The sequence below is a fragment of the Canis lupus genome, chromosome 3 (genome assembly GCF_048164855.1).
Source record: "Canis lupus baileyi chromosome 3, mCanLup2.hap1, whole genome shotgun sequence".
In the NCBI taxonomy this organism is placed as follows: Eukaryota; Metazoa; Chordata; class Mammalia; order Carnivora; family Canidae; genus Canis; species Canis lupus.
In genome coordinates, this window is record NC_132840.1 from 79,350,929 (window position 1) to 79,369,349 (window position 18,421).

At 43.8% G+C, this 18,421-nt stretch overlaps 1 protein-coding gene and 1 long non-coding RNA gene across 3 annotated transcripts in view; one reads left to right on the forward strand and one right to left on the reverse strand.

Annotated features, from left to right (window-relative positions):
• LOC140631167 (uncharacterized) overlaps positions 1 to 18,421 on the reverse strand; it is a 38,633-nt gene that overhangs the window by 17,783 nt on the left and 2,429 nt on the right. Inside the window, exons 2-4 of one of the 2 annotated variants that reach the window (XR_012028803.1) lie at positions 15,944 to 17,814; positions 14,164 to 14,477; positions 9,596 to 13,662 (exon numbers count right to left, since the gene is read on the reverse strand). This is a non-coding gene — a long non-coding RNA (uncharacterized lncRNA). Of the gene's footprint in view, positions 1 to 9,595; positions 13,663 to 14,163; positions 17,815 to 18,421 lie in introns of those variants that run through there. The other variant, XR_012028804.1, reaches the window with a different exon arrangement.
• Positions 10,162 to 17,859, forward strand: PANX3 (pannexin 3). Its single transcript, XM_072822493.1, has 4 exons — positions 10,162 to 10,459; positions 11,588 to 11,730; positions 14,118 to 14,332; positions 15,856 to 17,859. Exons 1-4 carry the CDS (start codon positions 10,279 to 10,281, stop codon positions 16,493 to 16,495), a joined length of 1,179 nt encoding a protein of 392 aa, XP_072678594.1. The 5' UTR covers positions 10,162 to 10,278; the 3' UTR covers positions 16,496 to 17,859.

The window sequence follows — 18,421 nt, forward strand, 5'->3', positions numbered from 1 at the left end:
TTTTTCATGTACTTCTGAAATTTTTTAAAAAATGCTTTGAAATACAGTAATGAGGTCCCTCTCCTGTTTATCTCCAGAAATCCACTAAATCAGTTTTACTTAAAAAAAAAAAATAAAGTCCTAGAGTGTCTTGGTGGCAGTCGGTTAAGTATCTGGCTCAGGTCATGATCTCAGGGTCCTGGGATCGAGCCCTGCATCAGGCTCCCTGCTCAGCTGCTCTTTCTCTCTCTCTCTCATTCTCTGTCAAATAAATAAATAAATAAATAAATAAATAAATAAATAAATAAATAAATAAATAGAATTTTTTAAAAATAAAAAATAAAGCCCTACACAAAAGTCAGTTACAGCAAAACAGTGTGTTATGAGATGGGCTGATGGCCAGAAATCCTGGGTCCCAGGCCTAATTCTGTCTCTTATTAGCTACCTGGTAATTTGAGTTAACTTTTTGAGCTTCAGTTTCCTGGAAGATGAAAAAAATTATCATAATAAATGCAGTATTCCCCTTTTTCTCTATGCTGTGCAATATATTAGCAAGACTTCAAGAGAAAAGTGCCTGAGAGACACCGGTGTACATATTTAAAAGGCTACCAACCTAGAACAGGGACTCTCAAATGTTCATGCACATCAGAATCAGAAAAGTTGTTAATACTCAGATTGCTGGCCTCATCTCCAGAATTTTGACAGATCTGGGTGGGTCCCAAGGTTTAGGTTACAAATTCCCAGGGGATGCTGATAATGCTGGTCTGGGAACCACATGTTAGGAACCACTGTACTAGTGGTAAGAAGAAAACAAGTTCTTTGGGATCAAGTTCCAAGTCATCTCTCTTAGTTCTGTGACCTTGGGCAAATCTCTTAGTCTATCTGCTCCTGAGTTTCTTCACCGATAAAAAACATATTACAATTCCTGCTAATAAGTACCATCTGCCCCCAAGATTTTTATGAGGATTAAATGATTTAAATGTGTGAAAGGAATGCATAAACTCTACTGAATTATGCAAATGGCATTAATTATATAAGTAAGGCAACTAAAGTAACTAGAATTTAAATTATTTTTATTTTAGGAAATATATCTTAGACACAGATGTCTGTCAGTTTAGATCCCCAACAATGAAGATGCACGCTTCTAGAAAACATGTCTAAGATTTGAGTACTTTGCCACTGTGGAGATAATAGCCCTTTGGTTCAATACCATGATGTGAACATGTAAATAACAATGATAAACAACACGAGAGTTAAAAATTTTTGAACACTTGCTATTTACCAGGTCCTGTGGTGATTTAAACCCCACGATCCTAAGAAGTAGCTACTATAATTGCCAAGCCATAGCTGAGGGAACTTCGACTTCTAGGCATAACATGCTCAGGGTCACACAGTCAAGTTCAGAAAAACAGAGTTTCTAAATATTGTGTTTATGATGCTATTTGTTAACTCACTTCACTTAGACATTATTCATTCAGAGCCCAGAATAGTCTCTAACTTATTAGAGTTATTATGAAATATTTGCTAAGGGAATTACTGCCAATTAGATCTGATTTGCATTTACTTCTCTTACACCCACTGAACCCCCAATTCTTCTCTCTTATAGCCCCAACATAGGTATATCACAGTTTGAATTTCTCAACACCTAATGTTTACTGAACTGTATGTTTCTTTACTGGTTCTATTTTCTTTTTTCAAGAGTGAATGCTGTCCCCATGACTTTCTATGTGCCTCTTCTTCATATACTCCACTTTCAGGAGTGGATACGACATGAGATGAGAATTTAAGGACAGACAGACTTATTGGGACCTCGATGTAAAGGATACGCAGAGGAGGGGGATCTGATTCCCCACTCAAATCATTTTTCTTTTGATGTGAAAATATTAGTTCTATTTCTAGTTTCACCTAATCCTGACTTAACCCTGAGCTCCTTTGAGTACAGAAATACCAATAGATCTCATCTTTTTTTTCTTAGTTCCCTTATTTTATTCAAGATAAACTACATTCCAAGCCTAATCTACCCAACTTTTCAGCTATAAAATTATTCTGTCCTAAATTTTTCAAGCTATAAAATTCTCAGTTGATATAATCTAATCTTTCTTTAATAGAACACTGTACAGAGTCATAGATCCGGACTTTCCAGCATCATAGGGCTTAACCCAACTGCCATTTTGGTAGATTCAGCTTCATGTACAAAGAAAACCTAATTATTGGCATCAATACACAAAGTACTATATCCTACTTCTTTTCTGCTTTTTAAAATTTTTCAATACATACACTCACAAGCATACATAATTTTTCACAGGTAAATAACTGTGATAACATATCTTTTTGTGGATATATACAATTTCTTGTTCTTTCTTTCTTTCACCTTTGGCTGCATCATGCATATCCCACATGCAGGCATGTAAAACAGTTTCTTCATGGTCTTCTAACTTCTACATCTGTTTGCACTAAAATTCAATGAGTCAATCTCCATTAGTACTGATATGCATGGCCTGTCAGGGTACAGACTGTACCCCTTTTTGAAAGGTTTCTCAGGAATGACCACACGGTGCTGTCACCCCAACTACTGCCCTCTGATTTAGCTGGTGGTAACCAACCTCTCCTGCTGTATTGGATCATAGAGCTTCAGGTCCAGGAAAAATATAAAGTCAATTTCCAGCTGCCTGATGGCAATTCCCATTTCTATAGCTACTGAGCATTTGAAAAAAATATTTCCATATGTGTTATCCCGTTTGGGGTTTAAAGAACACCTTAAGAGTTGATATTTTGACTTTTCACTTTGTAGATAAGGACAGGATTGTCATTCAGTGCATGGTATAACTATAACCACACCACGCTGTACTCCCTGGATTTAGGATAATGTCAGCTTTACATTATCATGTTCTGGTGAATATTTTGGGATTGCCTATATGAAAAAGGAGATTAAATTTTTGAAGCAAAATACACATCCAGACCCAAGAAATGCAACACAAAAAGTTTTATCTCTAAATGTCTGAAAAGACTGTAGGCAGTAAAGACTCCAGGCCTTGGCCATTTCCCCTAACCATGCTGATCTCTGAAACTGCCCGGCTCATCTGACTCCTAACAAACAGTAAGGGTAGTGAGATGAGCACAACAGAGGCAACAGTTCAGTGGGGGCAGTTCCTACCTGGCCTCCCACCTGGAAGAGAGCTGCTGCAGAACATCTCTCTACAGTGACAGAGTTCATTCTCAGGGATTCCACAAGGCAGCCAGGCCTCCAGCTCCTCCTCTTCTAGGGAGCACCACACTGGGGAGCCTGGTCTTGATTGCTCCACTATTTCTTACTTCACAGCTTCACATTCTCATATACTGCTTCATCAGAAATTCATAATTTGTGAATCTCAGCAACTGTTCTATTACTACCTCTAAGGTACTGATGAATTTTGTGTCAGAGACCCAATTTGATCTCTATTCCTAGCTTGTGTTTGTCATGGCTGAGGGTTATATGCTGACCACGGCATTTTGTCATCAGATCTCATCAAGGCAGTTCCCTGCTGGCAGCTGTAGTATTTGTAATGGGGTTGATTGGTTCAACAGTAGACATTGTGCCTGGTATTAAAACTGTCCTTTTGTGAGTTATCCATCAGTCATTACTTCTCTCATATACTAACATGTATGATATTGACCATTTTCTTTTTGGCTTAACTCAATATGATAGTCACTATTAACAATCTTTGTTTCCTAAGCCTTTTCTCTCCAGCATCTTCCACATCAGTATCACAGTGGGCAAATCCAAAGCCTTCAGCAAGAGCCCTGAGATTTTTCTATGGGTCTGATGCATTCATGCTTCTCTCTTGTTCTCTCTCAAATTGCTTGCTGTAGGAGAAGCCAGGTAGTGAGAACACTCAATTGGCCCTATGGGGAAGTGAGGCTGCCTGACACACTGAGGCCATCTGTCAACAGCCATGTGACAGAGCCATCTGGAGTGTGAATCATCCAACCCCAGTCAGACCTTCAGATGACAAGAGCCCCAGCCAAACTGTTGACTTTACCTTGTGGGAGACCTTGAGCCAGAGCAGCCCAGTTAAGCTGCTACCAAACTCTCGACCTATAGAAACTAAGAGATAATAAACCTTTATTTGTTACACAGAAATAATTAATGCACCTATGAAGAGATACTCAACTTGTTAATGTATCAAGAGAAATGCAAATTAAAATAATGAGATATCACTTTATACCATCAGCTCATTTTAATCTCAAGATCCCGTTGCCCTCATAAAAAATATCAAGGATCCCAAAGAACTTTTGTAAATATGAGTTGTATCAATTTATATTTACCTTGTTAGAAATGAAAACTGGAAATCTTTAAATATTTATTTATTCATGTATTTTAAAATAAAATCATAAACCCATTATATGTTAACACAAATATTTTTGTGAAAAAATAACTATATTTTCCAAAATAAAATAAAAATTTAGTGAGAAAAGTGACCTTGTTTTACAGTTTTACAAATCTCTGAATATCTGGTTTAATAGAAGATGGAAGGGGGTGGCACCTGGATGGCTACCAGTTGGCTGAGCATCTGACTCTTGGTTCAGATCCATGTCATGATCTCAGGGTCTCAGGATTGAGCCCCACATGGGGCTCCACACTCAGTGCAGAGTCTGCTTGAGATTCTCTCTCTCTCTTTCTCCTTCTCCCTCCCTATCTGCTTCTCCCCCTACTCATGTGCATGCATGCACACACTCTCTCTCAAACAAATAAATAAAAGATAGAAGGAATCATATCTGCCTTGACAATCAGTCCACTGAAATATCACATATCATGCAGCCTTTGGAAAACACCACTATATTGTTCGTAAGAATGGGAGTTAAAAGACCAAATAGTGTCCTAATATTAGTTTGAAAATAATTTTGACCTTGTGAACCCCTTAAAAGCTTCTCAGGTACTCTCGGGGGTTCCTGGACCATCTTTTGAGAACCTCTGCTTTACATTCAACAGACTGATAAAAATTTTAAAGTTTAATGGTGCTAAATGGTGAAGATGTGGGAATATTAGAAACTTTATGCACCACAACCATTCTAGTGAACAATATGATTCTTCTTAAGACAAGGTACCTATATGCTGCCCTATGACCTAAAACTTCTAGGTCCTTGATATATATCCAAATTGAATTCTCCTGAAGGACTACAAGGGGGAAATGTACACTTTCTTTGAAACAAGGAGTACAAGCAAGATGAGTGTTCATGAACAGGCAAATGAGGAGGTAAAATGAAATATTTTGCAGCAGTAGAAACAACATTAAGCTGTGAACATAACAACATGGATCAACTTTAGAGCTGCAGGGCTGAGTAAAAAAAAAAAGAAAGAAACACAATGAGATACAAAACACAAAATCACTTATGAATATTAAAATTAGAGTATATAGACTTTTGGGTAAAGTGTCACATGTCATCAGGGAAACATTTCTGCAACAACAAACAGGAAAGGCTATATTAGGTATAAAAATTATGTTTTGTTATCAGGATATTAGGAAGCTATGGAAGAAATGAGGACAAGATTAATTAAACTTCCAGAGGGGACAAATCGATTTTGAGGCAAGAAGATGATTTCCAGGGATTTTTATGCTGGAGGAACTTTCTGCTTGTGGGTGCCAACTCACTGTTGGTCTTGGTCCAAGCAAAGGGCCTCTGTTGGGGTTAAAATGGACTATCGGAGCTCTAAGCAGTTGTGGCTAGGGTGGAGTGACAACTAGAAATTTGAGGGACTTTAAACACATGTCCAGTCCTCCCCATAGGACATTTACGGAGTACTGGTGGGCTAGGCCAACAGTGAAATCCCCTACACTCTGTGGTAATTAGGAAACAAAGATACTGCTCAGCAAGGGAACCTGCATTAAAGTCACTGACACAAACTCACCCAATACATGGGCCACATTGTAAAACTAACTACATGCAATGGGAGGCTAAAGAATTAAGCTGAAACCCTCTAACGAGGATTAATAGAACCTCTCACAGACCTTCAGAGATTAAGAGACAGAGACCCAACAGACTCCCAATCCAAAACCTGGAAAGGTCAATCTCTAAGATTAGAAAAAAAAACTAAGTGTGAAATGAATCTTACTAGAACTCCAGCAAGGACCTAACTCAGCTCAGTCCCCGATCAGATTCAGTAATCAGCATCTCACTCTGTGTGCCTACCAAAAGAAAGGGGAAAACATCTCTGGCAAAAGACAGCATCATCTAGAGCATCTCTGGTTCTTAGAATCAGTTCTTTTATCCACAATGTTCAGCATACAGTACAAAATGACAAGGATGTAAGACCATTTGTAAAAAGGAGACAGTAGAAGCAGATCTTCAGATCACCCCAATTCTGGAGTTGGCAACAAAGATTTTAAAAACAATTCTTATTAATAGGATCAAGAAAATAGAGGATGGATGAATTACATGAAAGTGTGGAGATTTTCACCAGAAAACTAGGATCCTTAAAAAAGAATAAAATGGAATTTTCTGGAGTGATGATAACATTCTAATCTTGAATAGGTGTGGATTATACGCCAGTGTATGCATTTGTCAAGCCCTGTGGGCACACTTAAGCTTTGTGCATCAGTGTATGTAAATTTTACCTTAAAATAAACAAACTGTAAACAAATATTGAAGCACAATTAGTGATATGCATGCTGAAGTATTTAGGGAGAAGCATGTGAATATTTGCCATTTACTTTGACATGTACCCAGAAAAATAACATAGATTGATGGGTAGGAAGAGGGAAAGATAGATGTGTAAAAAATCAAGCAGAGTAAAATATGCTAAAGGTAGGAGTATTACAGATGTTCACTGTATAAGCTTTCTTTTCTTTCTTTTTTTTTTTTTTTTTTTAATGATAGTCACACACAGAGAGAGAGAGAGGCAGAGACACAGGCAGAGGGAGAAGCAGGCTCCATGCACCGGGAGCCCAACGTGAGATTCGATCCCGGGTCTCCAGGATCGCGCCCTGGGCCAAAGGCAGGCGCCAAACCGCTGCGCCACCCAGGGATCCCTTTCTTTTCGTTTTTTAAAGATTTTATTTATTTATTCATGAAAAACAGAGAAAGAGAGAGAGAGAGAGGCAGAGACACAGGATGAGGGAGAAGCAGGCTCCACGCAGGGAGCCCGACCCGGGACTCGATCCCAGGACTCCAGAATCATGCCCTAGGCTGAAGGTGGCGCTAAACTGCTGAGCCACCCAGGTTGCCCTGTAAAAGTTTTCAACTTTGCTTTATATTTAATGTTTTCACGATAAAATACTGCTATAATAAGAGGATTTTATAAATACTGATATGCAAAATAAATTTGACAATTGGATGAAAAATAGACAATTTCCTCAATTTAACTAGTTACCTGTAGTGTTTTCAAACATTCCACGTATTTTTTTACATTTCCTTCAAAATGTGGAGCCTAATTTCCGGACACCTTGGTGGCTCAGTGGTTGAGCACCTGCCTTTGGCTCAGGTCATGATCCTGGGGTCCTGGGATCAAGTCTCCCACTGGGCTCTCCGCAGGGAGCCTGCTTCTCCCTCTGCCTGTGTCTCTGCCTCTCTGTCTTTCATGAATAAAGAAAAAAAATTTTTTTTTTAATGTGGAGCCTAATTCCCCTCCCCTTGAACATGGGCTGGATTTCATGGCTACCTTCCATTGAATAGGAAAACAACAGAAACAGCCACTGCAATGTCAGGGGTGAGGTCCTGAAAGGCACTACAGTTTCCTGTTTGTTCTCTGTTGGAGCATCTGCTCTGAGAAAACCAGCTGCCGTGTTGCCTCACGGAGAGGCCCACTGGGTAAGAAAGAGAGGCCTCCTGCCAACACCCAATGAGGAACTGAGACTCCAGCCAATAATCACTGGATGAGCTTGGATTTGGATCCTCCAGTCCCGCTGAAGCCTTTGGTTGTCCATAACCCCAGTCAACATCTTGACTATAATTTCATGAGAGAACCTTGAGTCAGAACAACCCAGTTAAGCTGCTCTTAAATTTCTGATCTACACTCTTTGAGATGAACTTTATGCATCAGAGCCATTCTAGAGAGCAATATGATACTACTTAAGACATATGCTGACCTATGACCTAAAACTTCTAGGTCCTCGATGTATATCTCAACTGAATTTTCTTTTTTTTTTTTTTTTATTTATTTATGATAGTTACACAGAGAAAGAGAGAGAGAGAGAGAGAGGCAGAGACACAGGCAGAGGGAGAAGCAGGCTCCATGCACCGGGAGCCCGACGTAGGATTCGATCCCGGGTCTCCAGGATTGTGCCCTGGGCCAAAGGCAGGCGCCAAACCGCTGCGCCACCTAGGGATCCCTCAACTGAATTTTCTAAGGACCACAAGGGGAAATGCACATTTTCTGTAGCACAAGGAGTACAAGGAAAATGAGTGTTCATCAACAGGCAAACGAGGAGGTAAAATGAATATATGCTTGTTTTAAGCCCTCGCTTTTAATACAGTTTTTACGCAGCAATAGAAAACTAGTGCATTTAAGCTGATAGAACAGAGACCAGAAAATTTGAATAGTCGAATGTTTATTAAGTAAACTGCATCCATTAGCTAAAACTTTCCCACAAAGAAAACCCCATGCCTAGATGGCTTCACCTATAAATTCTTCCATATATTTAGTGAAGAGAATTGACACCAATCTTGCACAAGTGTTTCCAGAGAACAACAAAAAAAAAAAAGTTAAAGATAAAAAATATTTTTTTTAAGATTTTATTTATGTATTCATGAGAAACCCAGAGAGAGAGAGAGAGAGAGAGAGGCAGAGACACAGGCAGAGGGAGAAGCAGGCCCCACGCAGGGAGCCCAATGTGGGACTCGATCCCTGGGACTCCAGGATCACACCCTGAGCCAAAGGCACGTGCTAAACCACTGAGCCACCCAGAGATCCCCAAGAAATATTTTCTAATTCTTTTAGTGAGGCCAGCATAATGTGCCAGAGTCCTTACAAGAAAGGAAAGTTAAATCAAGCTTGCTCTTTTTGGTAAATATAAATGCAAAATCTTGAACCAAATTTTAACAAACTGAACCCACCAAAAAAACAAGAATATAATGCAGAACAAAGAAGCCAGACACAAAAGAGTATATACATATGATTCGGTTTCTATAAAGTATAAAGAAGACAACAGTAATGTATGTTATTAGAAGTTATCACGATTACCCTTTGAGAAATGATACTTAGGAAGAAGCACTAAGGTGTTAGTAAGATTTTATTTCTTTTTTTTTAAAGATTTTTGTTTATTCGAGAAAGAGGCAGAGATGTAGGCAGAAGGAGAAGCAGGCTCTTCTCAGGGAGCCTGATGCAGGACTTGATCCCAAGACCCCAGAATCACACCCTGAGCCAAAGGCAGACACTCATCCACTGAGCCACACAGGTGCCCACAACATGATACCATTTGATAGATGAGAACACTGAGCCAAAAGTGACTTGCCTGAAGTCATGCAATTAAAAAAAAAAAAAAAAAAAAGAATACTGCTAGGTCTCCAGTGGGAGACTTTTCCCTTTAAATTTGAAAGATCAAATAAATAAATAAATAAATAAATAAATAAATAAATAAATAAATAAATTTGAAAGATCACATTCTTTTCCACTATTCAATACTGCCACCCATCCCCCAGCTTTCTAGAGGACTGATGGAGGCTTTTTTTTTTTTTTAAAGAAAAATATATGGAAATTGTAAATACGTGGCTGAAACATTGTGGGAGAAGACCAGAGGCAGGGGAAAAAATTGAACAGCAAATATAGTTTCTGGGAAAGAGCCTGGGCCCGAGGCAAAAATCATCACAGAGACAAAGAATACTATGGAGCAACAGTCCTAGCTGGGTCTTGGGGGCTCCACTCCCACCCTAACCACAAGATGAGGGCCTTCAACACGTTTAAGCAATCTCCACCCAAATTCCACACCAATTACACGGGGGGCCTGGCTCTACAACCCTCCTTCTCTCCACCACCCCACCAAAAATACTTTATTAATGAGAGGACAGCATAAAGCCACAGGACTGCATCTGCTCGGGGGCAATCCAGAGCGAGCAGCCTGGCACCAGCCCCAGCTGACACCCGACCCTCCTCCAGTGAGGACCCACTAATCTCTGCCTCCCTCTAATTACCAGATGCCTGGCTCAGGGCCTGGCTGGTTATTTAGAGAACCAGGGCCTGCTCCTAGCACAGATCTCTGCAGGGCTGGGGCTGCAGGCGCTGTCCACTCAACCCAGCTGCCTGAAGCTGCCATCTCCATCTCCCCCCACACACCACTGTGCGGGGCCCCTTCCTGCCGCCTCTGCCCCCCGAAGGTCCGCGGCACCATGTCGCTCGCACACACAGCCGCGGAGTACATGCTGTCCGATGCCCTGCTGCCCGACCGCCGAGGCTCCCGCCTCCAAGGACTGCGCCTGGAACTGCCCCTGGACCGCATGATCAAGTTCATAACCGTGGGCTTCCCCCTGTTGCTCATGTCCCTGGCATTCGCCCAGGAGTTCTCCTCCGGTAAGTGGCTTCCCAGGCCCAGGGCACGAGACCCCACTTTGCTTTTCACTCTTTGCATAGGCTCTGAAATGAGGCAGCCCCCACACTGTCCAGCTTTCGCAACTTTGGCCTGAGCATCACCCAAGAGGCAGACGATGCATGAGTGTAGGGCACCAGCAGAGCAGAGGCGCCAAAAGCTTGAAAATCATTTCCCAGCTTTTGTAATAAAAATATTTAGTTTTGATCTCAGTATTCATATGTTACATATATTGCATAAAGATGCATTTATGCATCTTTGCAATAAATTAAGCTTTTATTTAGATTTTCACGTGGACGAGAGAGATTGGGGCTCCGTGATCTTTTCAGAATGTAGGACCACTAATGGCCTTAGCCATGCTTTAGACAAGCCTCTCATGGTCTCGGCCTTCACCTACCCTCCCCCTCTAGGGCTTCCGGGTTTGAGGACTTATGTTTAGAGCCTGACACCTCAGAGATGCTAAACAAATACATTCCAAACATGAACACACACACACACATATCTGGTGTTCCAGGCCCTAGATGGACTCAGCAAATTTCCCACCTCTATTAAAGGGGGACTTCCTGAGAATTGGGATTTCTGGCTTTCTTTTCTGGCTGTGCAATTAGCTTACTATTTCCCAAGGAGCCAGTCAACCTCGCACTGCCTCTTGGGTCACCCCCAAGATGGAGAGGACAACTGGTTCCCCCTTTCTGCCTCTCTCTAGAGAATGATGGCAAAACCAATCTCTCCCTCCAAGCTCACTTTCCTTTCAGCACAGCCTGCTCACCCTTGCTCCTGCTGTGGGCTCAGAGACCTCACCACACACACCCCCACCAGGAGTGAGGGGGGCCCCCCGTGTCTGGGGGTCCAGGGAGAGCTCTGAGGGGAAAGAGACCACGTCTGAGGCCAGTCAGCGAGCACATGGACAGGCCTGAGCCAAACAGACCTGTGCTGACTCGGGCAGCGCAGCCCCCCAAAACCGGGCCATGGCAAGGAGAAAGGACCTGCCAGATATAGAAATTGGCAGAGCCGTGGAGCCAACCCCTGGAAAGCCCAGGGCTGGCTGTCCCCGGGGCCCCCGTTCCACTGCTCCAAATCCAGGCCGCCTCCAAGCTGTGTTCCCATTCCAGGGCCTCCCATCCGCTGCTTCTCTCCCAGTAACTTCAGCGCCCGGCAGGCTGCCTACGTGGACAGCTCCTGCTGGGACTCGCTCGTTCACCACCAACACGATGAGCTTGGCCAGCACCACATGAAGTCCCTGTGGCCTCACAAGGTAAAGTGGGCCGGGCTCCATCCAGCCGCGGGGTGGCGCCTGGAGCCGCCCAGAGCCACATCCTTCTCTCTGGCCCCTTCGCCACCCTGCACCCCTGCTTTTTCATTTTCATCTTTGACTCTCATGTTTCTTCAAGTGTCTGGTGAGCTTTGGCGGCTCACTTTTGTCCGATTGGAAGCTTCATGCCTATGAGTGAGGCTGGCTGACCAGCCTTCTGTTTACAGTGAACCCTCTGGGCCAGTTCACTAGGAAAACCTCAAGTATTGGAATGTGTAATCTTTTCTCTTGCGCCGGTTCCAAGAAGAATCACTGGTTCCTTAATCTGTGCAGGGGGGAGGCAGGGTGCAGATAGTACTAAGCTCCGCTGCCAACCCTCCAGGGTCTCAGCACTCAGTATTCACTCAATTTACTCGGTTCTCATTGCTGTTGCTCTGCCCCTAATGGACCCCAGTGAAGAAGCTCTTTAATGTTTCCAAGGGGTGAACCACAGGCCTTCCGCCAGGGGATGGAAAGGGCAGTCGCTCGATAAGTGCATGTTACAGAGAAGATCTGTGTGTCTGTTTTGTCAATATTCCTGTTTGCAGCCCCACCTGCCCCCTCATTTTCAGATGTACCTCATATCTGCAATTCCTGAGTCTTTCTGGCTCTGTGGCACAAAAACAGCTTGCCTGGCCTGCCTCAACTCCCCATCCTGCCACGGGCTGCTATTTCCTAGCATGCTACTGCTTTCTGGCTTGCAACATTTTATGGCTCTTGTCTCCTGTTTTCCTTGTCCTTATAGAATAAGGTCTTTTTTTTTTTTTTAATCCCTTTATTGTCATTCTCTTGGGGCTTTGTGAGGGAGCAGAAGTCATGTGTGTGTCCAATTCACAATGTTGAATCGGAAGTCACTCCTGACATTTACCAGTTATGACAATTTACAAGGCCTCCAAAGGCCACATGGGTCTGGGACCCAGACAAAACCAGAGACTTAATGGAAAGAGTTCATGGGGGTCTTTGTCACTGGAAGTCTTCAAGCGGGATCCAGATGGCAACAAGGTCAAGATATTGCAGACGAGATTCAAATGTCAGAAAAGAGTCAAACTGTCTGACTGTATCGCCTAAGCGCTCTTTAAACCGATTCTCTGCCTCCACTTCAAACTATTCAAACAGACTCTCTGGGGGTCAAGTTTATTTTCAAGAAATGCTATCTCTTGAAATTAAAAGTGATTTTCTCTAGTGGACTGGCATAGTTTTCCTAACCTGTCTCTGGTGTTTAGTTTAGAAAAAAAACACACACAACACCCCGTTGTCTTCTACCTAGCTGCAACCAAATATGCAGCCAAACTCTTTTTCAAACCCTCCTCTAAAACAAAAAGCATCCCTGCTTCAGGAGAAGCTATAGTCAAGTAGTCCTTAAGGGAATAAGCTTAAGGACTACTTACTTCCTTCCTTACTACTACAGACTGCCTACTTCCCGATCCTGCTCACCCACCCACGAGATGTGTAACCCCGTACAGGTCACCTAACCTTCTCATGTTTCCATCTCCTTGTAAGACAGATGTTAATAGCGCCTGCCTGCCAGCATCCTCCTGAAGATCAAATGAAATACGCATGTGAAGCACCTAACACAAATGTAGGTTCAAAACGCCCATCACAAGTAGAGTTTTTACTGTGGGCAAGATAGTGGCTTATCTCAGCAGCAAGTTGTATAGTTGAGGACACACCTCAATGTCAGCTTGTATACATACATAACAGAGGTAGCCCCCAAAGGATCCCAAGACGGTGCCTGCTGGTGTCGTGATGTGACCACAAATGCAGAGATGAAAAGACCACTGCACAGGAGGGGAGGCCGTATAGACGATGCGGGATTGGACCTCCTCATCTCAGCAATAGTGGGATGCCTGGCTGGGCTTGGAAAGCAAACAGACTCCAGATGTCTGGTGATAAGAACTTGGAGCAAAGAGAGGTTGATTAAGAATGAAGACTGAGAATGAAGACACTCTCCCCCAGGATGTGACGCTGTGACCACTGCTGGCTGTGATCTCTGATCTCTGGTTGGCGACCCAGGCTAACATTTGTGGGGGAATAGTGGGGCTCCTGTGTTCTCTGTGTGTGTGTCCCCCTCTCCCCTTCTCTCTCCCTCCTCCCGTCCATCTCCCTCTTTCTGTTCTCCCTGGGGTACTACACATCTACACAGACCCCGGATCTGAGGAGTGGAGCTGGGGAATAGAGATCAACCATCCCTGCTCCTCTGGACTTCACAGCCTGGGCCTGTGGCGGCTCATTCCCCATGCTGCCTCCCCTTTCTGAGGCAGGAAGCAGGGATGAGAGCCCCTCACTCAGAGCCCTCTCTACAAGGCCCCTGCACCCTGGGCCTCCCTCCTCAGCTCACTCTCGCTCCACAGGCCCTCCCCTACTCCCTGCTGGCCCTGGCTGTGGCCATGTACCTACCAGTTCTGCTGTGGCAGTATGCAGCTGCACCAGCCCTCAGCTCAGATCTGCTGTTCATCATCAGTGAACTGGACAAATCCTATAATCGCTCCATCCGCCTGGTGCAGCACATGTTGAAGATCCAGCAGAAGAGCTCAGACCCCCATGTTTTCTGGGATGAGCTGGAGAAGTGAGTTGTCTCCCACCCCTTTCTGAAGGGCTCAGCTGAGCGTTAACATGGTATCATTGCAGGGTCATCTTTGAACCATTCTCTGTACCATCCTTCTCAGGAATCCAAAGTATTTACACAGCATCTCACTAACTCTCCATTATTTCTGTACAGGGAGAACAAGGACTCTTCCTCAGTTTACAGATGAACACCCTGAGTCCCAAAGGGGCTAATCTCTCTAATGTACCACTGCCACATACCATTCCCCTGCTCAGAACCTCCCCCCATGCCTACTAAAAAAGGCCCAAATTCTCCCAAGTATTTCTCCAAGGCCCTCTACACACTGTCACCAACCACTTTTTCACACCTCTGACCACCCAGTGACCTCCCGCTCCACCCAGGCAGTCTCCTCTTCTCCTGACTAACCATCCGTTCGCTTAAGCATTCATGCATCATTTACTGGCATCGCAGGTGCCGTTCTGGGTGCCTGGGATCCATCAGTGTGCGCTGTGTGTGTTGGGGGCGGGGGTGGGGAGGAGACCAAGCTACACCTACCCTTAGGGGGCTCACATTCTATTGAGGGGAAACGGACAACAGGTAAACACAACACATAAGCAAATTATACGGCAGAAGATGAGGGGTATGAAAGGAAAGTAAAGCCAGGTGAGGGGGTCAGGAAAGCTGGGAAGCTGTGGAGTGGGGCAGCTTTAAATAGGGCGGCCAAGGGAGGCCCCATCAAGAGGAGCGCTGAGCTGAGACCTGACACTATTCCGTCTCTCGTGTTTGGGCACATAATTTTTCCTCTGAAAAGAGCTCCTCTCCCGTCTATCTTTCTGAACTCAACCTCTTGAAAACCAACTCTTATACTCTCTGTAAAGGTTTCTGAACACTCCGGCCCATGAGTCACCTCTCTCCTAACTTCTACAACACCGTGGTGTGTACCCATCAATTTAGCCACAAATCAAGCACAATTTTTATTGCCTATTTGCATATCTTATCTGCCATCTTCCCCACAGGCCAGATGGTAAACTTCTTCGAAGCAGAGGCTGGCTTACATGTGCCTGAACACCACAGCTCCCAACCAATGCCTATTATTTATTAGGCATATTTGTTTTTAGCATATTAATTTTTTATAAAATGGAGTGGCCTACAAATCATACACAGAGTATACAGACCGAGAACCAGAATGTGGTTATCTAGACTTCCCAATTCAGTGCTAATTTAATAAACCTATTGCTTCCAAAGGATTCTGTTTCAGCTTCAAGGTTTAGTCTGCTTTGCTGGGCAGAAAGCCAGTGTGACCATTTGTTATTCACTGGTCATTCACTGGGTTGACCACCTTGCACTCAACAGTTGCAGAATTAAGTATACTCACACACCTCTTTAGGGAGAGGAGTGGTTATGCTCAGGGAAGGCAGATTTTCGTGTGAGCCAAGAACGCCACGTCGGATGCACAAATTCCATTACTTTCCCCACGTGGCTCTCTCCAGATGTGGTTCTAAATGGGTCTCTCCTAACCCTGCCTCCTTTCTTCCCCTGCCCAGGGCTCGGAAGGAACGATACTTTGAATTCCCCTTGCTAGAGCGGTACCTGGCATGTAAGCAGCGCTCACATTCCCTAGTGGCTACCTACCTCCTGAGGAACTCCCTCTTGCTCCTCTTCACCTCAGCCATCTACCTGTACCTTGGCCACTTCCACCTGGATGTCTTCTTCCAAGAGGAATTCAGCTGCTCCGTCAAGACAGGGCTGCTAAGTGATGAGACCCACATGCCCCAACTGATCACATGCAGGCTGACCTCTCTGTCAGTTCTGCAAATTGTTAGTCTCTCCAGTATAACAATATACACCCTCTTGGTGCCAGTGATAATATACAACCTCACCCGACTATGTCGGTGGGACAAACGACTCCTATCCATCTACGAGATGCTCCCCGCTTTTGATCTTCTCAGCAGAAAGATGCTGGGATGCCCCATCAATGACCTCAACGTGATCCTTCTTTTCCTCCGAGCCAATATCTCTGAGCTCATCTCTTTCAGCTGGTTGAGCGTCTTATGTGCTTTGAAGGACACGACCACCCAGAAGCACAACATTGACACAGTGGTTGATTTCATGACATTGTTGGCTGGCTTAGAACCCTCAAAACCTAAACATCTCACCCACCAAGTATGTGATGAAAACCCATAGTTAAGAAACCACTGAGCAAGAAATTTTATGGAAAGTAAAAAAAATCTCTTCTTCACAAGCCTCACACACTAATGTACAAAAATATCCACTTTAGAAAAGCTAAGTGTGGATTCAGCTGAATCATACATCCTGGATTATGTTTTGCTAAAGGTGAGAAGATAAAATCAACGCATGAAAACAAATCTGAAAGTTAGAGCTGAAGAGTCAAACTAAAAAATTAGGTCTAGAGCATTCTTTGAAGATAGAAAAGCAAAACTAAAACTAAACTAAAAGTCTAGATATTCTTCGAGGAACGAAAGTTCTAACGGCTACGTATGGAGGCAGGTTCTCCTCGGTATATTTACTGCATGGCCCTTCTAGGATCACACTCAGCTTAACCCAAAGAGCATGTGGGGCAATCTGCCAAGTGAATAAAAATGTGAAATCCCCAGAGATCCTGTGGTGTGGCCTAAATCCTAAGAACTTGCCAGCTTGCTTTGTGGAAGTCATTGACCTTGCCTAGACCCTGTGTGGCCTGCAGAGTAGGCCAGAAGATAACGATGCAGGGACTGGTTATCTGTTCTTGGGGGTTAGGACAGCATAGGACAAGGACAAGGCCATGCATCAGCTGTGGGTGGAGCTAAGGTGGTTTTCATCATCTAAACCAGGGACCCACTTCGCCAAGGGCTGGGATTATGGGTTGTGGTCTCCTTCACAACTCCTAATGGGCCCAGGTGTGCTTCTAATACTCCAGGGGATGCTATACCCCTTCCACTTACAGCCAATCACTGAACAGCCAGTCACTGAACACTGAGTGCTGTTGAGCCCCTGCCCTCTCTTCTCTGTCTCATTACCCAATCTTAGCTTCTAACTTCCATCCCTGTGTCTGGACCTAATGGAACCTCGATCTGACTTCAATGGCCCTGCTCAGCCCACAATACCATGTGGGTATTTGATATTTCTTTTTAGGACCGCATACTTCTTCAGAGAATTTTGTATTTTCAGGCCTTTTATAGACTTCCTTATATAGGTAAGTAGAAATATTGCATTGCTCCCATGCTTCTCATGATGCTGAGCCTTTGAATATGCTGTCTTGGCTGCCCAAGATGCCCTCCTCCGTTCTTCACTGGCCGGCCACTAGCTCTCCTTCAGAGTCTGCCCAGCCATATTTTCTTCAAGAAGGCTTCCCTGGGGATCCCTGGGTGGCGCAGCGGTTTGGCGCCTGCCTTTGGCCCAGGGCGCGATCCTGGAGACCCGGGATCGAATCCCACGTCGGGCTCCCGGTGCATGGAGCCTGCTTCTCCCTCTGCCTGTGTCTCTGCCTCTCTCTCTCTCTGTGACTATCATAAATAAATAAAAAAAAAAAAAAATTAAAAAAAAAAGAAGGCTTCCCTGTCTCCTCCCCTGTTCTCTAATTATGTGCTGCCATATTGAATACCTACCTCTGAGATAAAAGCTATTACACTTTATTAATACCGTCCATTTATGTGCCTATCTTTATCCCCTTTAATCAGTTTCCTAAAAGTTGCATCATAGTGGGCACTAAATTAACATTCTTCTGAATAATGACTGAACCTTGCTTGACAATGTTACATTGTTTAGAGCACACAGACCCAGCCCCTAAGTAATCTTGTGTAAGAAAAGCTTTCTGCACAAACATGCACTTCACAACAACTGATGACCAAAAAGCCAAACAACATGGAAGGAATTGTGTAAAATTATGCCATTATTGGAATATTAAGCATCTGTTGGAAATTATGCTTATAAAGCAGTCATAATAACACCACAAAATGACAATAATAATAGTATAACAATGGTAAGCGAACAAATATAATATATACATAACATATATATAACAAATAATATAATAATGGTAAGTGAACAAAAAGGAAACATTGGGGATGCCCGCGTGGCTGAGTGGTTGAGTGTGTGCCTTTGGCTCACGTT